The sequence below is a fragment of the Miniopterus natalensis genome, chromosome 12 (genome assembly GCF_054644295.1).
Source record: "Miniopterus natalensis isolate mMinNat1 chromosome 12, mMinNat1.hap1, whole genome shotgun sequence".
Lineage (NCBI taxonomy): Eukaryota > Metazoa > Chordata > Mammalia > Chiroptera > Miniopteridae > Miniopterus > Miniopterus natalensis.
The window spans coordinates 63,899,980-63,925,403 of record NC_142092.1 but is presented as its reverse complement, the minus strand read 5'-3'; the positions used below and the strand labels follow the sequence as shown (position 1 = coordinate 63,925,403).

Sequence of the window (25,424 nt, the reverse complement as noted above, 5' to 3'; positions counted from 1 at the left end):
CTGCAGGGCTGCTTCCTGGTGGCTGCACGCTCCTCTGTGCCCACTAACCACCTATGTCTGCAGCCCTGCACATCACTGCGCCCTCGGAGCTCCCGCTCCTGCAACAGGACAACTAACTGTCCCAAGTCTAATTGAGACTCTACCTGTAAGAGCTCCCATTTCGGGGTCTGGGAGTAACAGTGCTTAAGAAACTCGACTATCCCCCGCCTTTCCATGGAGAGTGGTGAGGAATGATCCAGACAGGAAAAGAGAGTATGGAGCCCAGTCAGATCTCCTAACCTCCCACCGGGCTCTTCTGCTCACCCCCAACAGGGACTGTAATGACTGTTTTTTCCCCATGATAGACAGCAAGGCATTTCCTCTGCCCCTTCCTTGCAAGACCTCCTGGGATTAATTTGCCTCTGAGTACCCTGGGGGCAGAACCATGCCCTGAGATGGACAAGATGCTTTTGGGGAAGAGGGGTGGCTGGCAGGGGGCGGGCGTGTGTGTGTGTGTGTGTGTGTGTGTGTGTGTGTGTGTGTGTGTTAGAGATTGTAGGAGAAAGCCAGGCTGGGCACAGGGCTTCATGAAGAGCGTGTCTTGGGGAAGCCCCAAATCACTACGGCCCCTGCTATGAGTGCACCACTCAGTCTCTCACGGGAGCCTCCCAAGGATTATCCTTATTTTTTCTATTTGTCTCATTACCTGTGATTTTTACCTTTCTCCCCAAGCCCAACCCCCCAGACTGTGAGCCCCGTGAGCCAGGGCAATATCTGTTTTCTCCTGGAGCCTGTGCCCGGCACGCAGCAGGCACTGGACTACTATGAGGTTTTTCAGGTGAAGAAACCGAGGCTCAGAAAGGCAGGCAGAGAGGTGGTAAGTGCTGGTGCTAGGATCTGAACCCAATGGATCTCACTCCAAAGCCAGTACAGTTGCCCCTCAGTATCAGGACCCCACATGGATACCAAAGTCCTTGGATGCTCAAGTCCCTTATATGAAATGTATGATATGTGCCTATAATCTGTATTTGCATATAGGCCTCAGCAGAGTAGGCCCACACATCACTTCATTCACATGAATTCAGCCTAGTGCTCGGTGCATGGCAGATTGAAGTATTGCTTTTTGGAACCTAGGATTTTTTTTTTTTGTTTCCCAATTTGTTTTCGATCCTTGGTTGAATCCATGGATGTGAAACCCATGGATACGGAGGGCCAACTGTATCTTTACTTCCCCGCTGGCCACTTTGCCAGGGACAGGGCAGGGACACTCACCCTGGCTGAGCTGACGGTGGTGGAGGTGCCATGGCTGCCTGTGGATGAGCCTGTGTCACTGTAGGAGACCATGGAGTAGGTGTCACCGGTCCCAGGGACAGGGGGCTGCCGCGCCTTCATTGACTCGATCTCCCGCCTCAGCACCAGGTGATCAAAGCGGTCCAGGTCTTGGGGGGAAATGGTACCTCTCACCTCAGAGAGGAGTGAGAACTGGAGAAAAGACAAGTGGGGCACTCAGCAGGGAGCTCCACCAGCTGGTGGGACAGCCCCCTGCTACTCCAAATGACCTGCATGCAAACAACCACTGGCCTCCTCTCCCTAACCCTCAGTGGCTCCCCACTGCCCTCAGAAGAAAGTCTTGGCCTGGATGCTGGGCAGCATCCCCCTCCTCCTCCTCCTCGGCATCTTAGCATGCACGACTGCAGCAACCAGAACACACCAGAAGTCCCTGGCAGTCCCTTCCCCTGACTTCTCTCCAAAGTGCATCGCCCCTGTGAAGTCTTCCCAAATGCAACCACTCCCAGTGGATGTCATCACTTCTCCCTTTGTGCAGCTTCAGAGCCTCAAACTTCCACTAGAGCAGGGTTCTCAAAGCCGGCAGCATGGCAGCTACCTGGGGCCTTGTAAAAGCTGCCAGTGGCCTACGCTTACCCACCAATATGCAGAGCTGACCAGGCCAGGGTGGGGCCCAGGCATTGCTTTTTAGGAGCAATCCAGATGGTTCCAAATGCGCACTCAGCACCGAAAGCTACTGTGTTAGTTAGGGCCCCGATCCCAGGAGACTCTAACTGACTGTCTCCCCAGGAGTCTGTGGGTTTCCCTGGGGCAGGGGGCTGTCCTGGTCACCAGTCTCTGCCCAGGGTTCAGTTTAGGCCTGACTCCTCGTGGGTTCTTAGTAACGGAGTGGGGGACCAAGGGAGGCAGGGAGGGATGCAGAGCCCTGGAGAGCTGCAGCCAGGCCCCACCAGCCCCCTGCCAGCCTCTGCCTTGCCCAAAGGGGGGCGTGGGTCACCTTGGCATGGGTGTTGAGAAGCTCGAACAGTGCCATTACGAGGGCCTCCACGGAGACGCTGCCGCTGCGGTACTCCTCCAGGTAGTAGGCCATGGTGGCGCGCTCCTGCTCGTTCAGCAGGTGCCGCGCCTGCTCCTCCAGCAGCACGCGTGTCTGGTTCCCCAGGCTGCTCAGGGTCACCTGGGAGCCAGCTGGCCCCTTGTAAAATCCCAGCTGAAAGACAGGAAGACAGAGCTGCTCTGCTTGGGAGCCAACTGGCCAGGCCAAGCCAGCGACCACACTGACGAAGGATGAGGTCAGTCCCTCCGTGGTCTGCCCCCCTCAACCCCCGCCCAACAAACCTGCAGGACACACTACCTATATGCTCTGAGCTTATGTGGCCTCGTGCAGTTGCAAAGCGTTTTATGGCTTACTCAGCACTTTTACGCATGTTATCAGATCCTCATGCGTTCAGAGGGGAACAATATTATGAAGGTTCCCATTTTATTCTCTAGGTTTTAACATCTCCCTTGGTAAATTGGGGGTGATGGTAACTTTATTTCCAAAATATAGCTTCGATCAGCACACACACACTCCACCGCCTCCCGCCACTGTTTCTACCATCCTCAGCTGTGTCTAAGGCGCCATCGGTCTCCCCTCTGCCTCTTCCTGTCCCCTACACACAGCTGCTGAAATAGTCGCGTAAAAACACAGATCTTCTCTCACTCCCCGCTGAAGCCCTTCAATGAAGCCCTTCAAGGTATTCCATCATCTTAGGTGAGAAGCTAAATCTCTTAAGTGGCCCACAAAGCCCTGTGTGATCTGGCCACCACCCCCCCCTTGTCATCCTGGTCCCAACTCCCCCTTGCTCACTGCACTCCCCCAGACTCTCCCTTCTTCCAACAAGCCAAGCCCTCCGCCTGCCTCGGGGCTCTGGCTGGGTCAGTGCCCTCTCGCTCCTGCACCAGACTTCAATCTCACCAACTTCTATCTGACATTCAGTTCACAGCCCAAATATCATGTCACTACTTCAGACAGCCTTTGCCCTGTCTAAATTGGGCGTCTCATCTGTTGTAACACCCAGCATCTTGTCCTCATGGCAGCGAATATCTTTTGTGATTAGATATGTGCGTAGTTTTTTAAGTGTGTCTCCTCCACTGGCGGTGACCTCCTTGAGGGCAGGGACCTGATCTCTTCTGTTCATGGCCAGTAACCCCAGTGTCCGGAATGGTGTCAGGGGGTGCCCAGAAGCTGGTGGCACTCACAGACATGTGTGGAATGGAAGATGGACAGGCAGACAGTCAGTGGGCTGCCCAAATGAATGAGGTCATGTATGTTAGTCACTCGCACACATGCCAGGTCCAGAGCTCCCCCCCATGGGAGCTTAAAAGAAGCCGAGCATGCCTGTGGACCAAGAGCACCCTACCTTGTCTGTCCCTTCTGTGCTGAGGTCCCCAGGAAACCTATCAAGAAAGACAAGCATGTTCAGCTGCACATCTGAGCAGTTCAGTTGGGCACAGGCAAGGAAAGGGTTAATCTGCGGGGGGGGGGGACTTTGAGAGAACCTGGCCTCCTGGGAGCTGGGGTTACTCAAGGGTACATGAACTGCTGGAGACATGGGTGGCTCCTGGCCTCCTGGTCAACCCGCGTGGACAGCAATTCTAAAACCAGGCCAGGGGACTCCTGAGTTGTTTCCATCCCCACAGGGCCAGGCAATGCAAGGAGAGGGAGAGTAAGGGGCTACAGACTCGTGGTCTCGGGGTCAGGCCAGTCCTAGGAAGGGGGTATGGGGTGAACTGGAGCACTGGAGATGCAACTCTCAGCTGAAGCTCAGTTCTAGCACATTTTCATTTAAAAAAAAAAAAAGTGGGATCAAGCTGCCAGAATTACAGATTTTTAAGCAGCAGCCAGAAATCCAGGTTTTTAAAAATGGGAAAACTGGGATTTTTTAAATATTGGCAACAATTTTTTTAAAAATTACAATACTGTGTGTAGGTGAAAAGGGAGAGAGAGAAAGGAGAGAGATGCTCTGGGGTGTACTTGGCCTAGAGGGACACCACCCAGTCTGAGACTTCTGATGGAAATACGAAGGTGACACATTCCAATATTAGCAATATTCAGCCATTCAGCAACTAAATCTCACTTTGAGACTTCCAAGACCCTTTCACCCAGGTAACTCCTGAAATTCTTATTCAAGATCTGGGAGAGGGGCAGGGTTAAGAGACTTGCCAGAGGTGGCAAACAGAGAACAAGAGAGCTGCATCCCGCAGTTCAGCTTCCCACAGGAAACTGAGGCCCGGAGTGGAGAAGGGGTGTGCCCAAGGTCATGCATGGAGATGAAAGCGCCCCTAATGTTGGGACTCAGGGCTCTGAGAACTGGTGTAGTCTTTACAGGTCAAGACGTGGTGAAGGGGTGAGAGGGGGACATGACTGGCTTTCAGAAATAGCCCTGGGCTCCTGAGGCTCAGAGTAAGCAGTGTGACCTGACCCTGCTGAGCTTGTGGCCGTGTCCCCAATCCGGGAACTGGCGATCCACTTGGTCTCATCCACGGTCGTGCGGGCGTGGGGCAGCCTTCCGACGTCCTTCACCGTGAGGATGAGGTGCTGGGATGACTTGAGCAGCTTGACTGCCTCATCATGCAGGATGTTGAGAAAGCTCCGCCCATTCACCTCCAGAATCTGGTCCCCAACCTGCCAAGACCACAACACAACACAACACAACACAGTCATCTGGGCTGTTTGCAGACACCGACTCGTGCCAGGGGCTTCAGAGCCCTGATCCCATTTCTCCTCTTGGCCAGCCTGCCCACGAGGTCACCGAGGCTCAGAGAGGTTGTGCGGATGCCTGAGGGATACTCAGCAAGGCAATGGCAGAGACACCCTTCCCATTCTGATCCTGAGCCCATGCTCCTGTCACTAGAAAGGGACACCTTCTCTTGACATAGCAGTGGTTTGCGAGGTGGGTAAGGGTCCCCTTATCCAGAAAACAGCAGTCAGTCATCTCAGGAGCTGGGGTGAGGGTGGAATTGGGGTAGAATGAAGCGAGAGGCGTAAAGGCACACTTCCATTATTTCCTTCTGTGCCTCTCCATTGCTGAGAGCTTCACCTCAAGCATGCATTCTTATATTACCTTAAGATGTAAACAACATTTTAATTTACTCCAGAAAACAGGCAGTAAATGAGAAAACCAGCCTCCCGTTAAAGCAATAACATACTGCTTGGATTCTTACAACAAGCAGGGAGTTTGATTTTGTAATGTAAAAGCACACTTTTTTAATGAAAGGATTAAAACAAAAGCCTAGCCATCCAATAAAAATAAATATGTGACAAAAACAGTAGAGGCTGATGGGAAGATGCTGTGGTGCGAGACGGGCACGTCTGAAAGACTTGCGCCTCGTTTAAACTCGGAGGGTCTGGCCCTGGCTGGTGTGGCTCAGTGGTTAGAGTGTCAGCCGGTGCACGGAAGGGTCACAGGTTTGATTCCCCATCAAGGGCACATACCTGGGTTGCAGGTTAGATCCCCAGCGCGGGTCAGGGTGTGTGTGGGAGGCAATCGATCAATGTGTCTCTCTCACATTGATGTTTCTCTCTCTCTCTCTCTCTCTCCCTCCCTCCATGACTCCCTCCCTTCCACTCTCTCTAAAAATCAATGGAAAAAATATCCTCAGGTGAGGATTGACAAAAAAATAAAATAAACTCAGAGGGCCTGGCACTCCTCTTCCGGTCACAGATGGGGGGACTGTGGCCCATGGCCGAGGAGGGGCTGCCCAGGGTCACCCACCTTGGCCTTGAAGGGCAGCCTCAGAATGCCAGCGTCCCTGCCTGCTGATGGCTCACGCTCAACCCCCAGGGGATTTTCCCAGCATTTTTCAAAGCGAGATCTAAATCTTAGAAAAGGTGAGCCAAATGGGAATTTGGAAGAAAAGGCGAGAGAAGATGTGATGACGAATCTGACAACCAAAACCCTGGTCCCGTGTCCTGTCTTTAACACCTCTGCTGCAGTCGGGGAGTTTCCAGTAAGGGGGGGTTACAAATTCAGACTCCCCGAGTCCCCTGTGCCCAGCATCGGTGCGCCCAGCCTCCACAACCCCACCCTGCAACACCCTGCACCGCTCGGAGGCGCCAGGCCGTGCTGGGATGCCCGCTCTTGCTGCCTAGTGGGCGTGGGCTCAGTTTTCTGCTGTCATTCACTGGGTTTTTCCATCAGCCTCTCCGCACTGTATCCCCAGGACCCAGCACACAGTAGGAATTCAACAAAAATGCGCCAGATGAATGAAAAGCCAGACACCCATTCCCCTCCACTCCTAGTTCCAAGACCGTTTCTGCCGGAGCCCAGGGGGGACCAGCACATTACACCACCTGGAGCCCCACATTTCAAACCGCTGTTGACCAGATGCGGGCTGTGTACCAGGCCCCTGCTGTCCCTTCACACCTTTTCCTCATTTAGCATCCTCAACATCCTGAAGAGTCCGTATCACTGCTCTCCACCTCGCCAGAGAGCAAACGAGGCTCCGAGGGGTTAGTGAACAGCGTGGCCACAGAGCTAGAAGAGGGCAGAGAGGACGCAGATCTAGGTCAGGCTGGCCCCAAGGCCCCGATGCTTCCTCCTACCGGGCTGCCGTCAGGAGCGCTGCCTGGGGACACGCCGCACAGTGTCCCTTCAAATCCAGCATGTCCAAAGCCATGAATCTGCCAGCACTCCCTAGCCCTGCCCACAGCACCCAGATCTGAAAAACCACCCCCATCATGGACGCTGCCTTTATTCCCGAGTAGATCCTTCAGGACGTCCCACCCAATCCTCACCTTCCTCCACCCCTCCGGCGCCCTGACCTGGGGGCCCCTTTCTTCTCACACATGGCTTCAGAGCCGGCATCCCTCCCCCAGGCATTTACATCCAAACTGGCCTCAGACCACGCACCAGGTTAATTTTTCCTCAGCTTTTTACTTTCATGACAGACCTCCTTGCTTAAAAACCTCCAATGACCCACCACAGTCCAGGAGGCAGCAAAGCATTAAGGTTAAGGGTTTCAAAGACCATCAGACTGGGGTTCAAATCCTGACTCTGCTACTTCCATGCCGTGTGAGCTCAAGCAAACCCTCCAATAACTATTGTGCGTCCTTAGGTGTTTCCTTGGGCGTAAAAAAGGGGTTCTCATCCAGGACTGTCCTCCAATTTTCTACAATCATCAGCATCTGTTTCTGCTGCCACCAGCAATATCACAATTCTCTCTCTTTCTGCCTCATTGAGCTTCCTAGTTGAGAACCCCCGGGCTCTGAGAATTTAGGCAGCCCCAGTTGGACTCCTTGGAAAAGGCTTGGTACACAGCAAGTGCTCAATAAGTGCTTATGCATGAAGGTATGGGTTTTGCCATTTCCCACCTTGCCTGGGCAACCCCCTCCCGCCCTCTCTCTCCGAGACTGTTGAGGGTGGAGGGGGAGCTCGCTTCCTGCCGGGCCCACTTGCACTCAGGTCATTACCATCCTTGCCTTCCCTCCCTCCTGAGTAGCAGAGGCTCCACCTCTCCCCTCTCTGTCCAGCTGCTCCCACAGCCGGGAGCTCAGGCTGCACTTTTCATGAGCTGAAGTGCTCTGTTTTCCTAAGGATCCCTCTCAACAGCTTTGGCTTTTGTTAAGCGAAGGGAATCAATTTTAATCTTCCCCACATATGTGACTTCATCCCAGTTTAATTAAAGGAAGTAGCATCCAAGAGACTGGACAGGAGTGGGCAGCCTTTTGTGTGCAAGCCTCGCCCTATGGGTCCAGGCCTGGGAAGGGGGGCGGAACAAAGAAAAGGGCAACTGAACCCCATCAGCATCTACCTGGCCCTCCCCCAAGGCTGGAGGGGGAGGGGAAAAGTCCCAAATACTGCCTGGCACATATGCATGCTAAAAAACAGCATTCGCTGTTTTTCTGGAACTCCAGCTTAAATGGGTGTCCTGGATTTTCACTAGCTAAATCTGGCAACCCTGGAGTGGGGGTGTCAGTAACCATGGTGCAATGGTTTTGGGGGTGGGGGCTGAGTTCCAGCCATGGTTACCAAACTTCAGTGAGAGGCCCTGGCCCTGAGCCTGGCGCTGTCCTGTATGCAGTCCCCTGAATGTCCAGCACACCGCCCGCTTCCACCTCATTCTACGCATTAATGCCTGAGAAATCACAGCTTTGCTGGCGAGTCACACTCCCCCTCGAGCCTAGTAGATAAGTACAGATTTGCGAGAGGCAGCGTGGGGGTCACGTGCGACCCACCTGGGGGACAGGTGTGAAACAGGAGTCATACTGGGGAAACCCCAACGAAATGGGGGTACGTGAGCCCACTACCTCATTTCTTTCCGGTCCTCTCCTGTCTTTCTTCTTCCTTCGGGGCCTGTTTTAACACCGAAGTTCTAGAGGACGCTGGCCTCGGGGTCCCCACGCAGCCTTCTGCAGCATCTGGGTTGGTCTGAGTTACTCCCATTTCTACACGTCCGGTTCTCTCTCATATTCTCTACTTGTTGGAGAGGTTCCTGGGGTCCAGGAGCACTGTCAGAACAGGTGTCTTCATGTTCACTGGCATTTAGAGCCCACAAATCGGTTTCAAATAAATCCAGTGTCCCCCTGCTGCTCACAGCAGCCCCGTGGGGCCAGCAGGCTACGAAGTCCCTCCCGACAGAAAGATGCCCCTAGTTCTGAAACCAGGCAACTGAACAAAGTAGCCGTGTGGTCCTGCACAGCTCTCAGTACAGTCCGAGTCTCAGTGTTCCCATCTGTAAAGTGGGCATGACACTACCCACACTCCCTTTTTGTGGCTGTAAGAATCAAATGGGACCACTGGGTACAGAGCCTGACACCACAGAAGAGCTCTCAATAGCTTTTCACTGGCTTCCCTTCTAAATGGAGGGGAGAGGTTGAGATGTCAACTGATTTGTTCAGGGTCACTGGTAAAGCAGGAACTGAACAAGGAGCCAGCACTGCAGCCCACATTTCCACATCCTTCCTCCCACCCCCCACCCGCCACCCTCACCCCAGCATGTGCCTGGCACGCAGGAGGGCTCAGTAGCTGGTGAAGGGACAAGAGAGATCGCCGGCCTTCCTCCTCTCCAGTCGCACTTCCATTCCCTTTCACTTCCCCTTTTCCTTTGGTTGGTGTGGCGTGAACTTGGACGTGGTATGTTTAATGGTCTTGATCTGGCTGTTCTCTCCCCCAAACTGAGAGCTCTATGCGTTCATTCATTGAAATGTTACTTTTTCTTACCAATCGAAGCCAGCTTTGAGTTGGATGACATGGATCAATAAGGCAAAAAGTAAAGAGGCAAAATGCTGGGACCACCAGGCCTGCAGATGGGGACATCAAGGCCCAGAAAGCACAGGAACCTGTCTGAGGCCAAAGCCCAGACCCTCAGGAAAATAAGCAAAAAACCCACCCACACCGCCCAGAACTCACTGGGCTCGACAGCCTGGAGAAAGGAGACAGGCGCAAAGAGTGATGGAGTGTCCAATATTGCTCAGCCTGCCATCGGGGTGCCGATGGGAAGGACGTGGAAGGATAAACGAATAAAGGTGGCTTTATTTTATTTGTCACCATGGCCTCCTATTTATCACCAGTGATGGAGGAACGGACGGAGGGCGGACCATGGGAATGCCCTTCATTTCAAGGCAGAGGAAAGACTCCTCCATCATTCACAGCCCATCGAGTGACAGGCTCGGGTTTGGGATGCTCTGAGGAGAGCGTGTGGGGACATCAACAAGGACAGGAGGCTGACTTCCCCTAAAACTGGCCAACCTCGAGAAGGAACCCATTTCCTCTGGGTCTGAGGTGGCATGGGAGCGCTGAGGAGGCCGGTGGAGCCGCAGCAGGCTTAGGAGTGAGCCCACTCAGTGAAGGATCCCCTCTTACTCCCTGAGACCCGGGGATAATAGTTCTCTCTAAGCCTTCTCTCCCGCAAAACGCAGGAATGAGACCACCAACTGTCACACAGACTAAGGGAGTGGCCATCTGGTGTGTGGTTGTGAGCACAGACCCAGGAGGCAGACTCCTGGGTCTAAACCCAGACTCTGCCACTTACTAGTTGTGTGACCTTGGGGAATTTCCTTAACCTCTCTGTGCCTCAGTTACCTTCTCTGGAAAATGGGAATAGCATCAGTGCCTACCTCATAGGTCTTAGGATTAAATGAGTTAACAAACTCTCCACTGTATTCCCAGTACCTAAAACAGTATCTGGCCCATAGTAGGTACCTGATGAATACTTATTGAATGGATACCTATAAAGCAGGTAAAACAGTATCTAGCATCCGTAGGTGCTCAATAAATGTTAGTGCACTTTTGAAACACCATGCTCACCCTTGAAGTGACCCCTCAGTCACTCACCAACCAAACCTTGCGAATGTGCCTCCTGAGTCTCTTAAAGCTACTACCCACCCCCCACACACACCTTTCCACTCGCCTTCCCCCTGGGCCCTGCCTTCAGCATCAACAGACTCACATGTTGACCACACCCATGAGGCACATACTGTCATTCCCATTTTACAGATGAGAACACTGAGGCTGGAGGTGAAGTGACAAGCGCTGGGATTTGGCCTTCGTTCTTCCATCCTGCAAGGCCCCTGCTTGGACCAGTATCAACCCATTTCTTAAGAAAAATCAGCCTATTCTTCCTCCATCTCTTATGTGACCTCTCAGCTCTGGGCTTCCTGCCATGCACACAGTAGGAGCTCTATTCATGCCAGGTAAAAGGAACTGAAAACAAATGAGCCAAAAGGGCCTGTGGGAGGATGGCAATAGCTCTGAGCTCCCTCACCAGCAGTACTCGGGAAAGAAAGCTGCTGACAACCCCGTCTGTGTGCTGAGTGAGGTGACAGGAACCTGTCCTCTCAGGATGAGCACCAGCTGGGCCAGGAGTCTGCAAGGAGCTGGTTCAGGGCCGGCTTCACCACCTCCTCAAGGCTTGATTGAAATAGACTTTGTGGCTTCAAATCAGGACCCCACTGACTGTAGCATTAGCACAATGGAAATTCAAATTCTATTACAGAGTTTTATTGCAATTATAAATCTTTAATAGTCTTCCATGTCAGATATGACATTTCAATGGGCTTTTTTTTTTTTTTTGGCCTGGGGGTGGAGGGTGGGGGTGTAAGGGTGTTTACAGTTGAACAATGCAGCTTTAATGAGACACTAGTTTTCCCCAACAGTTCAGAAGTTAGTAAATCTTGTCCATATACTTTTTAAAGAAGGGATTGCGGTAAAAGCTAGAAGGCTCCTGGAGCAAGCTAGGGTCAAGGGCAGGGTCTGGGTGAGCGCTTCATACAACCCTCTCTAGTTTAGTGCCCTCACTTGGCAGAACCCAATCAGAAAGCCAAGGATGGAGATGGCAAAGCCGATGCATGCCGGCTTCCGCTACAACTCCTGCTGCCTTCTGGTTCCTTCTGACGCCAGCACGCCAGCTTACTCTCTATTCTGGACATGGGCAGCCCTCAATGAAGGCCTGCTCCCACTCCCACGTCATCAGTGGAGAAACTGAGGCCCAAAGAGGGGAAAGGACTTGCTCAAGGTTGAGTCAAGGTGAGAGCTTGAGCAGAGAAGCCACTCCTGAGTTCTTCCCACAGGAGAGTCCAGCTTCCAGGTAAACACGTCAGAGCCATTACAAAAGTCAAGCCCAGCAGGAACGACAGCCATCGGGTCCCATACAATTTATCTTTAAACTAAACAAGCACCACACAACGCATGGAGTGGTGTCCTGTTTTATAGGTGAGGGTAGGGAAACTCAGAGAGGTGAAGTTACTTGCCCAAAGACAGCCATATAACCCAGGTAGGATTTGAATCCAGCCCAACTTCTCTTCTGAGCCCCAGACTTATAATTGCTCACTTAACACTTCAGCTCCGATGACTCAGAGCCACTCTAAACCAGCTCTTTCTGTAATAACAGAAATATTCTATATCTGCACTGTCCGATACATCACCCACTGCTATCTAAGTTTAAAGTAATTAAAATGAAATAAAACGAAAAATTCATTTCCACAGTCACACTAGCTCCACTTCGACAGCTCATGAGATTAGTTGCTGCCATACTGAGGTGGTGCCTCAGAACGATGCCTGGACCTCCTCCCATCCCTCCTCTAAGCTGTGCTTCTCTAGGGCTTCCGATCTTGGTGTTCAAGACCCAAACTCCCAAATCTTCTGGGTCCATCATCAAGCCCACCGAGTTTTATCTTCCCCTCCAAAGGATCTCTATTCACTCCTCTCCGTCTCCACTAATCCACTCTGATCCGGGCCACCAAGACCTCTCACCTGGACCACTGCCATGGCCTCTTCATTTCCACCCTTGTCACCCCTCCAACACTCTCCTCTGATGCTTAATTTTATGTGCCAACTCATCTGGGCTCAGGGATGCCCAGATAACTGGGAAATTGCTAGTTCTGGCTGTATGTCTGAGGGTGTCTCTGGAAGAGGGGAGCATTTGGATTGGTAGGCCGAATAAAGGTGGCCCTCCCCAATGTGGGCGTCTAAGGGCTTGAACTGCACAAAAGGCACAGGAAGGGGAATCCACACCCTGCCGGTGCTGAGACATCTTCCTTATTAGCCAACTCTGAGGTTCAGGGCTCGAAGCCCCTCCCCAGGAGTGCAAGGTGGCCACTGTCCCTCTGGGAGAGGCAGCCAGCCCGCCCTCTAAGATGGAGCTCAGCGATCACATGAAAGTTATTATCCCACCTCTTGCTTAAAGAGCCAGGGGATTTTCAAGTCCCCAAAGCAATCAGGGGCTGCTGTGCCATGATTCCTCCCAAGCGGGCTGTGTGGGGCCGGGGCTGGCGTGCCAGCGAGAAACTGGAAGAAAGAGCCTGGGGTTTATTCCATCCCAGAGGGCAACAGGAGGCTGCCCTTCACCTTCGCCAGGGAGGCAGGCTCCACAGTGGAAAGTGCTCGGCTGGGTGTTAGAGGAGCCAGGCCAGCGACCCTGACATGTGACCTTGGGCAAAACCGGAAGCCAGGGCCTTGGATCCTGAGCAAGTTACTGCACCTCTCTGAGCCTCAACCGCTTCGTCTATTAAATGGCACTAATGCCCACCATAGGGCTGTGGGGAGGAATAAATATGAGCGTACCTAAAGCATTTAGCACAGCACTTGATCCATAATAGCTGGTGCATAAAGAGCAACTGCTATCATCGTTATTATTTTTAAGTGCTAGTCAATCTTGGCTGTCCTTAAAGGAACAAACAAGGTTTTATGGCCCTTTCTTTGGTGGGGTTCGAAGCTGTAGGGGAAGGTGCACAGGAATAAGAGAGGTTGAGGAATAAGTGCTGAAGGGGGAGTCAGCCCCTATGGGGAGGGTGGGAGAGTTCCCAGTTCCACCAGACTGCGCCCAGGGAAAATGCTGGGAGGCACCTGACTCCCTCGGAGCAGCTTTTCTTCCCAGCAGTTGACTTGCCCTTTTGCTGGACCCACACGAGCCCTCCAGAGCTAAGCGAGCGCTAGGAGCCAGGCACAAGGCAGTACTTTCTCCCCAGGAAAGCTCTGCAGAGCAGCAAGGAGCCCTGTTTACAAATAGAGCCTGTTCTTGGCTCCACCACCCACACAGCCGAGCCCCTTTATTCCACTTCAATATGCCTAATTCTACTGAAAATGCATTGGCAATAAACAGAATTAATCGGCCCTGGGTGCCCGAGTGAGCGTAGGCAGGCGTTTGCATGTCCCAGGGGCCCTGGAGGGGAAAGTAAAATAGCAGCAGCGAATACAAAATGCTTTACTGTGGTGGACACCGAAGATGGAAAGGACTTGACGGAAGGCGGGCATTTTATGAGCAAATAAAGCCTTTGACAGCCTGCAACTGAGAAGCAACTGATGTGACCGGAAGACTCTATGGAATACTTTTCCTCTGCCTTGTTTCAAAATGGGAATCGCCTTACTGTCGCTGTTCCTATGATTATAAAAGTAATACTCGCTCCGTTCGGACACTGTACAAGGACATAAAGAAGAGGGGGAATCGTCCATAATCTCGGCGTGGCCAGATCACCACTGTTGACATTTGCACAGAGCTCGTGTAGCTGTTTCTCTGCGCATTTTTACATCCGAATTCCTTACAGATGAGGGCCTGTTAGACATGCGATCTTGTAGCCTGTGCTTCCCACTTAGTAATAGACCATGGGCATCCCTGCGACATGCACAGTCCTCAGCGAGAACCTAGCACGTCCTCTCTCCTGCACACTCCCTCCCCCTCTTCCCTAACATGGATTCGACCAGAACGTATTCCTCACCAGCAAAGTATGGACCCATTCGTGGGTTTCTGGTCACTGAGGACACTGCTTATGCCATCACACAACATCCTCTCTAGGAGGGACCGGGGAAAACTGCTCTCAGGCCTCAGGAAGAGGAACAACCAGACTTCTCAAGCACAGCTGGTTTATTTTCATCTTACAAGTGTCTCTCCCCTGCTTCCCTCTTTGTGTTGGCTGCCAGGCAGCTCAGGGGCAGATCTGCGTCCTGCCTGTAGCTGGATTTGCAGCCCACATAGCAAGTGCTCAGGAAGGACTCTCACCCCAGCTTTATCTCTCTCTGGTCCCATTTTTCTTCCTCCCAAATTTCTCACTCTTTAAAAAAAAAAAGAATCTTTACTCTCTATTTTGAAACTACCTTCAATCTGTTTTGTGTGTAGTTTTGGAGGAAAATAAATGGAATTAAAACCGCATACAAGCTAAATGCAACATGGTGCGCTAGACTGGACTGTATCCTAGAACAGAAAAAAGGCATTAGTGGGAAAACTGTGAATGAAGTCTGTAGTCGGTTTAGCAGTATGTATTAATAATGTTAGCTTCTGAGACTTGACAAATGCACCCTGCTTATATAAGGTGTTGATATCAGGGGAAGCTAGATGAAGGAAAAAGGGGAACAGTCTTTGCAACTTTTCAGTAAATCTAAAATTATTCCAACATAACAAATTTATTAAACACAAACTGCATACAGAATACTAGGAGACTGTTTCCTCTCGGAGTCCCAACAAGGTATCATCCTAACTAGCTGAGAGCATAGCAAGCCCTCAGACCCAGGGCACTTCAGAACCAACTAGACCCAGCCAACCTCTGTGGAGCACCTACTACCCACCCAGCTGGCCTGGCTACGGGCACAGTTCTAAAACCAAGCAAAAGCAGCAAGCTGGGATTTGAACCCAATCTTCCTGGCTCCAATTGCAGAGCTCTGATTTCTGAATGGGAATCCTGGCTTTCCCTTTACTAGCTGTGCAACTCTCTGCGTCTCAGACACTGTGCCTGGAAAATGGGCTAACAAAAGACGGTATTTCATTGGGGTGTTGGGAGGCTTAAAGCACTTGGGAAATAACAGACTGTCTCAGTCAGTCCCAGCTGTATAACAAAGCAACTGGGTAGCTAACAAGCAACAGACATTTATTTCTCTTGGAGGCTGCAAGTCCAAGATCAGCGTGCCAGCCTGGTTGGGTTCTGGTGAGAACTCTCTTCCACAATGCACACTATAAACTTCTCCTATGTCCTCACATAGTGGAAAGAGGGCTAGAGAGTTCTCTGGGGTCCCTTTTACAAGGGCACTAATCCCATTCACGAGGCTCTACCCTCATGACCTGAGCACCTCCCAAAGGCCCCACCTCCTAACACCATCACATGAACTGGGGGTTAGAGTTGACATATACGAATTTGGGGGGAACATAAAATTCAGTCCATAACTTAGACACTCAATAAATTTAACCTTTATTATTGATGGTAGTGTTAGTCCATTCCTCCTTTCATCTTTTCAGTAATCCTGAGAAAGACATGTTATTTTTTATGATTCCCTGGGGGAAAGGAAGGGAAAGCTCAGAGGTGAGGGATTCTCCAAGGTCACACAGCTATTAAAGCAAAAGCAGAAAGCTGGGATTTGAACCCAATCTTCTTGGCTCCAAACACAGAGCTCTTCCCACTACACCGTATTTCCTAAGAGAACCTGCCAGAGGCCCTCTCTCTGCACCACTCCAGCCGTACACCACAGCATGGCTCGGGAGGATGCCCTGAACACCACTCTCACCCTCCATGACCTTCTTCTCGCACCTGTGTAGAGGATCAGGTTCCCCCACATTGGTGGGGCATTCAGGTCCTTTGTTACAAAGACAAGTCTCATCTCGTGCTGCGTTCCACGGCCTCACACGTGGAATCAAGGCTGCTGGGCTCATATCCTGCTCTGCGTCCAATCGGCTGTGTGACCTTGGATGAGTCTGTTTAACCTCTCTATGCCTCAGTTTCCCCAGCTCGAAAATGTGGGTAATAATGATCTGCCCCACAGGACAGCATGAAGGCTCAATGAGAGGATATCTGTGAAGTCAATTACGAATTCTGGGCACACAGTTAACCTTCTTTAAGACGTGAGTTAATAATATTACTTCAATAATAGCTGTTTGCCCTGGATCAAATGCAAGCCCTGAAGCTGCCCTAGTACAACCCCAGCTTGCAGATCTCTCTCTTCTTCCCTCTCCAAGCAATATAATGAATCCTGAAGTCAGGGCCATCACAGTCCCTCAGCAGTGTTTGCAAAACAGCAGCCACGAAGAGCTTGGGCTGGCCTGATGCCCAGCGCCACGTAGGAAGGCACCCTGCGCTGAGGACAGCTGGGAGAACTCGGGGCGTGGGAGATGGGGGCACGGCTCCTGCTGCTCCTGCTGAGCTGTGAATGGGAGGCGAGCAGCCAGCAAAGGGCTCCGGCTGGGGCTGGGACCGGTCCTTAAGGCGGGCACTGACTGCTCTGCTGGAGGTCTGGCTGAAATCAGCCTCAAAGAGCTCCATGCACAGGTGGTTCCCTCCCTCACCCCACGCATGCAGCCCAGGCCCCGTCCCCTCCATGGGAGTCAGGGGCCTCTCACCTTGAGCCCGCTGTTTTCTGCTTCAGAGCCCGGATCTACGCCGGTGACATAAATGCCGAGGCCGTACTCTGCTCCCCCGCGGATGGTGAGGCCCAGGGACCGGCCGTCCCCCAGCACCAGGTTCACCTGCCCGAGGGATAGGAGACAGCATTGGAGGGCCTGAAGGGCGCCATGAACTTTGGGGGGGCAGCCGGCTGCAGGGTCACTCCTAAACCCTGAAGGGCACACTGATTCAGGTCTGAATTCCCTGGAACATTCCAGTTTCTGCCAGGCTCTGCCTCTGACTCACTGAGTGACCTTGGGGAAGTCCCTCTTCTTTCCTGGGCTGCAGTTACAAGAACAGGAAAAGGGAGGCACCGAAGGAGATGCCTTCTAGGGTGCCCTGATGCTCATCCTAGAGTTCAACACTTCAGTGTCACCCGTTCTCCATACCATGGGGCCACCGACTCTCTCTGCCTCGGCCAGCCGCCCTTCAACACACACTTCTGTCAGGGCGCACCTGCTCAGGCCCTGGGTCTCCAGCCAGACTCCCTCGCCTTCCAGCCTCCCTCCTCAGGGTCAGAATGGAAATATGACCTGGGAATCCTGAAGGCCGAGGGGTCAGCCAGGGCAAGGGGAGCGCAAAGGCTCTGAACCTGGACAGCCCAGCCCCCTGGGGTGACTGCAGGATTCTGTTTGTACCAGGCACAGCAGGGAGGGAGAGGGAGAGATAAGATTAGCCTAAGTGGGGGCTGTGAGCCAGGCCAAGAAGCCTGGGCTTTAAACAGGGGAGACAGAGGCTCAGATTGGGATTTTAGGAAGACTACTGGGGAGGGGAATAGCAGAGAGGGCCACTTTCTGGAGATCCTTCAGGAGAGGGTATGCACCTAAAGACAGAGGTGGGCTGAGAGAGGCAGGACTCAGACCAGTGAGGCAGGCTGAGGACAGAGCAGGCAGGTCCTATCTAGAACCCTCACCCTGCCCAGTAGAACAAACTCCCTTTCCCATACTGTGCCTTCAGGGCCTGGAACAAGCCAAACTCCAACCTTGCTCACCGGTGACTTGGGGTCTGTCTGTTCTCCTTTCCCCCACCTGGCCCCACCCCCACCTGGCCCGTCCAACTCCAGGACATGAAGATTCTGGGGGAGATCCCAGAGGAGCCCGGGAACACACAGATGGCAGCAGTCGTCTGTAGCAGTCCCCCTGAATATTAAGGATGGAAACACACCTCCCGGCCCCCACCTCCCCATAAACCCTTTCCAGGGACTAAACCAAGTCTTTGTCGCAGAACTGGAATAAGAGTCCATCAACCACAGAGTAATTTGCCCCAATCACTTGCTGATAATTAAACGGCGCATGGTAGGAAACAAAATTCACAGATGGGAAAGGACACTAAGGAGAGCAGCCTTGCGCCATGAAAACAACACAGCTCCCGCCAAGAATATGAATGGAGTAATAACAACTCACAGAATTAACTGGCCACTACATGTATTCTCTAAATCCCAGCCACTTCACATGCACTAATTACCTCATTTAACCCTCTCCTCCTCTACGGCTTTATTCTTATTACCCCCATTTTCCAGATGAGAAAACTGAGGTCAGAAGGATGAAAAGATGTGGCCAAGGTCACAGGGCCAACAGCTAGCAGAGGCCAGGCCTTTAACCAGAGCATCGTGCTGACTCCCGAAGACCTGAGTTCAAATCTTGCTTCTGCCTTTTAATGCTGAGCAACCATGGGGCAAGGCCCATCACTTCTCTGACCTTCACTTTCCCCATCAGTGAAATTCTTGCATGCAACCTACAAGGAGCAGGCCCTGACATCCCCTTTCCTGTCTTGCCCTAGAGCCCCGGCGAGGAGATGACGTCAATAAGCGTTTTGGGGCAAAAAGATATGAAAGGTACCTAGCGCCCAGTTGGCATTCGATAAATGATGGTTGTCACTGGAATTAATTACTATGTCCCAGGCACTGTGCTCTGTGCGTAAGCACGATTATTAATCCTTGAAACAGCCCCACACGGCTGCCGTGACCATCCCCAAATCAAGGAGAGGGAAGCTTAAGTGGCTCACCCAAGGTTAAGTGACTCTCTCAAGGTAACAGACAGGAAGTTCTAAAACCAGGTATGATATTGTGACTTATAACAAGAAATATATATATATGGCCTTCATCCCCATTCCTAGCACTGAGCTCCTGAAACCCTTGTAAATTCCTAAGTGATAAGAGCAGTGGAAGCATCTTTTGTTCTAATGAGGGGACTCTGGGTGGGCTCCTGGGTAGCTCCTTCAGGGGGCCTGGCCACCAGAAAGATCAAGCTATGATTAGAAGCATGGAGTTTTCAGCCCCAACCCAATTCTCCAAAGAAAGGAGAGGGGCTGGAAATAGAGTTAATAATTGATCATGCCTACGTGAGGAAGCCTCCATAAAATCCTAATAGTATGGGGTTCAGAGAGTTCCTGGGTTGGTGGACACGTGAAGGTAAAGGAAGAGAGACTGATCTGGAGAGAGCATGGGAGCTCTGCTCCCCTCCCCACATACCTTGCCCTGAGCATCTCTTCCATCTGGATGTTCATCTGTATCCTTCATCATGTCCTTTTATAACAAACTGATAAACAGTAAGTGAACTGCTTCCCTGAGTTCTGTGAGTTGCTCTAGCAGATTAATGGAACCCAAGGAGGGGGTCATGAGAACCTCCCAGTTATATCCTCTGTAATTCTGCAAAGAACAGTGTGTCTTATCAAACAGGACTTAAGAGTCAAACCCAGCAAACGTTTACTGAGCCTCTGGCATGTACCGGCCAGTTGGCAAGGTGTTTTATCTTCTTTCATTCATTCATTCATTCATTCATTCATTCATTCATTCATTCACTCACTCATTCATTCATTCATTCCACACTTACTGAGCGCCTATGCTGTGCCAGGCACTGATCCAGGCACTAAGGTGTACCAGGGCACAGAACCAAGATCCTTACCGCCACAGAGCTTACACAGTGGTGGGGAGAATAGGCCTTATCACTGTCTCCATTTTACAGAGGATGAGATCGAAGCTCAGAGAGGTTATATAACTTGTACAAGGTCACACAGCTAGTAAGTGGCAGAGCCAGGATTTGAACCTAGGCAGCCTGGCTCCTGTGTCTTATCCTTCTCTCTGCCACACTGACACTGTCCCATTTAACCCCCAACAGCAATTCTGTCCTGGTTTATTGCAGCTATAGAGGCTGAGCGTTAGCACAGGATGGACGCTGGAACGAGCCACTCGGCACCCTGCCCCAGTCGCCTCTGAGGACATGACAGCATCTTGAGAGCAGACAGGTCTGATTCACAGAGAAATATATATATTCTTCCTTCTCTGTGCCGTCCTGCCACCTCATGGGTGGTGCTCACACTTCAGTGTGGAGTAGAGCATCACCAGAAGCGCTGCAAAATCAGAACCAACTTCAGAGGATAGCTGGGGAGTGGGGGGTTCAAGGGGAATTTTGTTACATGTGTGACTTACGTCACTATTGCCGAGAACTCATTTCCCTAGACAGTGCGTCTCCACTGGGGCTGTGTTAGGATTTTTGAAGTTTGGCGTGGGGAGTCCATCCGGTAGTCTGGTCACAGCTATTTGAATATTAGAAGATGAGGCCAGGCCACTAGACAGAAGAGAATCAGGCCCAGGAAGCCAGAGTGAGGGCTTCGGAGACATTTCCCCATGACCCTTCCCAAGGGGGAAATGGGGGGGGGGTTCCATGCTGTTCCAGCAAGAGGAGAGGAGAAAGGGGAGTGGGGGGCAGGGAGAAGCTTCAGTCTGGAGCTGTGAGATCTGTAAAGGCCTCCCTGATATGGTCTAAGGTATTTTTTGCCTTCTGAGGTATGTGGGCCCTCCCAGGAACACAATTCTCTTAGCCTCTGCCTTCTGCATTCTTATATGTCCCTCCAAGGCTCCCAGAGGTCACCTTATCTCCTCCCAACCCTCCCATTCACTCAATTCCAGGGAAACGATCCATCTCTCTAAACCTCGAAGATGCCATGCTTGTTCCCACCTCAGGGCCTTTGCACATGCTGTCCTTGCTGCCTGCGATTTTCAGCCCTCAGATGGTACATGGTGGCTTTTTCTTCCTTTCTAGGCCTCAGCTCAGGGGTCATCTCCTCGGAGAGGCCCTCCCTGACCACCTCACCCGAAGCAGTGCCTCCCTCCCTGTCACTCTCTAGCGCCTCTCCTGATTTTACCTCTTCCATCAGTCTTTACCACGTTAATGATCTTGCTCACTTAGGTTCATTTCTGGATTACTGTCTCACTCCTCCCATGACCTCCGAACTCAATGGAAGCTTCCCCAGAACAGGGTCTCACCTCTTTTGTCCCAATCTCTATTCCCACTTCCCATAACAGCATCAAGCACACTAGCTCACTAAGTTCAGGGAGCCTCGCTGAATGGGTCCTAGCTTCCAAGTGCTCTCTGAGTCTCGAGTCCCTCATCTGTAAAATGTGGATAAAGACACCTTCGCTACAGGGGGCCTGAGGATCAGTAAGATGCTGTAAGCACAGAGCCCAGCACTCAGCCAGCTCTCCACCAGCAATAATTCCTATGCTGCCCAACCCTGGAAGGTCGGCCTTGGAAATGAGTCAAGGCCACAGGCACTGCTGCTTTTTCAAGACTGCCACTGAGCAAGGTCGTCTGGGGGGCGAGGGGTACAAGCCTCCACCCAGCCCTGCCTACCCTGAAGAAGCCCAGGCGGATCCAGTGGTGCCTACCAACTGGCTACCCCGCTGCCTCTCGCCTGGCACAGAGCTGCTGCCATCTCTGCCTCGCCCTGCATATCCACGTTTGAGCACGAAGAACACAGAACACATTAAATAAATGTTACGGTCTGATCAACAGGGAAGGAAAGCTGAGACATTCTCCAGGGGGAAGGCGCTTAGCCCAGAGCCCCAAGCTCTGTGGCCTCCAGGCTCCTGGTGTCAAAGTCCATTGAAAGACCAGAGAGCTGCCTGCAGGAATGAGTTCTTAGTCCCAGGAGTGACCAGGGGGCACAAAAGCAAACAGCCCCCGGAGTGAAATTTAAGATGTCAGGGGGACCATCTCTCAGTCCCTTTCACAGTATTTTAAAAAACAGTCGTGTCTGGGGAGAGGAGGGCTCTGTAGGGGACATCTGTTGATGCCCTGTCCCTCTTCTTCAGGTTACAACATCTCACGGTGCACTGGACAACACCTCCTGCCCCACCAGCTACAGTCTTGCTGGTTCTGCCAATCAAAGTACCAGCCCTCCCGCCAGCCAATCAGGTGACCTCCCTGGAATAGGACTTGGAGGGAAGGACGCAGAGAACTGAAGGAGAGGAGGTCCTTTTCTTCGGGAGGCTGCACCCTGAGTTTCTCGGCTTCAATTCTGGGACTGCTACACCCTGCCAGTAAATTCTTCTTTTGTGGAGGTGACCAGGACCAGTTTCTGTCCCTTACAACCTGAGACCAGCACTGCAAAAGGTTCCCTACAGAGCATGAAGTCCTGGCAGCTGAGTGTGGCTAAGCGCCTGGGTCTGGACCGCTGACAAGTTCAACCATTTATAGTTTCAAGAGACGCTCTGGGCTTTCTCTCTTCCCCTTTCTACTCCAGGGACGAGATGAGGACCCGGCGTGGCCCAGCTTCGGTCATCAGAAGGGGCATCCTCCTAGAGGATGGTAGTGGAGGGCAGCTGGGTCTGAGAATAAGATGAGGAACAGGGCTGCCCACCAGCCCGCACTGTCCCCTCTACTCTGCCATGACAGGGGGAGATAACTGATCTCATTTAAATCATAGTCTTTGGACTCTTTGCACAGGTCAGAAGAAAGAACAGAGCCCCGGAAGGCCCAAGCCCCGTCTTCCAGCCTCTAAGAAGCTTCCCTGTTCTGGGTTTGGAAAGAAGAGTGAGGTGTCAGGGGCCAGCCTCCCTGCCAGCCTCCCTGCCAGCCCTCTGCCTGCCGAGGCCGAGGCCGAGGCCGAGGCCGAGGCCGAGGCCAAGGCGGGCGGCTCACCTTTTTCTCATCGCCGCCCTGCAGAAGGTGCAGGCTGCTCCGCCGGTCCCCCTCGCGCTGCCTCAGGGCGCTGCCGGGGGGCTGGGGCAGGCTGGAGGGAGGAGAGATGCTGCGGCCCTGCGGGTCCACCCAGGTGTAGATGTGGTTGGTGACGTATCCCCCGGGGATGCGCCCCGTCGAGTACACCGACAGCACCAGCTTCTTGGAGCCCTTGAGAGCCTAGAGAGAGGGGGGCACAGGGTTAGCAGGGTGGGGGCAGTGAGGGGCACCCTCCTGTTTCTCATTCTCGGAGGACAAGGCCAGTCCCTGAATCCCTTTCTGGCTCTCAGTTTTGTTCTATGGAAACGAGGACACCTATCCCACCCTTATCCTTAAGTGGTCCAAACACAAGAAATATGGTCTCTTAGCAGACCTGAGCAGAAAAGAGCTAACAGAGCGGGCCTGCGCCTGCATCAGGAGGAAGGCCCGCTTGGCCGGCACCTGGGAACTTGCATTCCAAGTGTTCCCATCAGTCCCTACCTGACAAGGGCTCACTGTACCCAGGCTGCTGGTGTAATCGTGTGGTTTATGCCAGTCACTTACTTCCCTTCTGGAGATCTGGAATGTGGGTACAGGCAGAGGGTGCCTATGTGACCAGCCCCCAGGAAACACCCTTGGCATGAGTCTCTCATGAGCGCCTCTGGCAGACAGCACTTCATAGCTGCTGCCACAGTTCAGTGCTGGGGGAACGAAGCTCGTCCCCGTGACGGCACAGAGAGGGGACTGGAAAGCTTGCGCCTGGTTTCCTGCAGCCTCTGCGCGCACTCCTGTCCCCGGTGCTCACTTTGCTGTGCATCCCTGCACTGTGATAAGTCTCAGCCACAAGTACAACTGTATGCTGGACCTGCGAGTCCTTCCAGTGCTGCAGAACCCGGAGTCGTCTTGGCGACCCCGATAAAATACCAGACAAGAGAGTCAAGAAATAAAAATACTGATAATAACAATAGCTTAACATTGACAAAGGGCTATATGTGTCAGGCAGTCTGCGTCTGGCAGGCCTTATCTCCTGAAATCCTCAAGGAATCCAATCTTGTGGGGAAGGAGATCCCATTATCCAAGTGAAGAAATGGAGGGACACCGCCTGTCCACACAGCTAGTAAGGAGTTCTTTCCCACAGTGACTAATCTTGAGTGTAGATACCACCTTTATTCTATATTCTCTAGTCTGGAGATGCACTAACCACAAGGGAAGGGAAGCCCAGACCCTGTGGCCTGGGTGGAAGCTGAGAGGGGCCATGCTGCTTTCTCGAGATGCACCTGTAGCTGAAACAACGCAGTTCCCACCACCCCCAGAAAGTCATTCAGCACCAGGATTAACAGCAACCCCCCCCCCCAAATTGGGGACCATTTGAGTAAATGATGGTCCCTACACATGTGAAAGTTCATGCTGCCATTAAAATCACATTTTAAAATCATTACAAAACTCTGTGATGCCAAGGATACGTGATCTATTTTAATGTTAAGTGGGGTCAAAAGGAAATAAATCATGTCTCACAGTATGGTGTCAGTTCCGGTAGAAGAAAACGCACACGGGGGAAAAACAAAACAAAACTGAGGGGTGATGTGCTGAGAAGCCCGCAGCGCTTCTCGCCGGGTGGCAGGATTATGGGTGATTATATTTTGTTCTTCCTGTTTCTCAATATTTCCCAAATGTTCCAGAATGAGGGTACACTGCTTTCAGAAAACAACACTATGTCTAAAAGGGGGAGGGGAGCCTTTAGCTGTCTGGTCCCTCCCAGCTTGCCTGAATCCGGAGCATGCATCATTCTATGGACTCCCCAATACTCTTGAGGCGGCGCTTTCAAGGACAGGGGGGACCCCTGGCTGGCCGGGCCTGGAGGGGGACACTCCGACATCCAAACCTCTCCTGGAGGAGGAGTGAGCAGGGCGGCGCCAGGTCCCTCAACTGCACAGCTAACTGCGAGTCCCCAGTCAGGGACTAATGAGAGGATGGCGGCGCTCCAAAATTCTGCTTTAAAAAAGATTTCTGAGAATATGAGCAGGGAAAGATTTTGTGTTCTTTTAGCATTCCCTGGGACTCCCCTGACAGAACGGCTGAGAAAATCAAAATCTGTTCAAATTTGAGATGCAGGATGGAGGAGGCCAGAGACCCGGGGGGTCCCGCTGGAGCAAAGTGGGAAGCGGGTCTCAGGGCACAGGGGCACCAGCAGCCGCCTCTGAGGCCACCAGCCCTCCGCACGTCTTCCTGCCCCTTCTTCCCTGCCCACTGCTCCCTCCTCCGTGAGGACACCTCTGGCTGCTCAGTGCTGTTCCCACTGGCCTGCCTCTTCTCTGCTTCCTACCTGGACAGCGAGTCTGAGCCCCATCACTCATTTGGTGAGGGCTGACTGAGGGCCT

General features: G+C 52.4%; 1 protein-coding gene across 3 annotated transcripts in view; it reads right to left on the bottom strand.

Annotated features, from left to right (window-relative positions):
- WHRN (whirlin) overlaps nucleotides 1–25,424 on the bottom strand; it is a 63,532-nt gene that overhangs the window by 15,050 nt on the left and 23,058 nt on the right. For all 3 annotated transcript variants that reach the window (XM_016210898.2, XM_016210899.2, XM_016210900.2), the window contains exons 2-7: nucleotides 23,029–23,247; nucleotides 17,065–17,190; nucleotides 4,731–4,933; nucleotides 3,669–3,705; nucleotides 2,264–2,476; nucleotides 1,252–1,461 (exon numbers count right to left, since the gene is read on the bottom strand). In XM_016210898.2, the coding sequence (XP_016066384.2) occupies nucleotides 1,252–1,461; nucleotides 2,264–2,476; nucleotides 3,669–3,705; nucleotides 4,731–4,933; nucleotides 17,065–17,190; nucleotides 23,029–23,247 (1,008 nt within the window). The remainder of the gene's footprint in view (nucleotides 1–1,251; nucleotides 1,462–2,263; nucleotides 2,477–3,668; nucleotides 3,706–4,730; nucleotides 4,934–17,064; nucleotides 17,191–23,028; nucleotides 23,248–25,424) is intronic.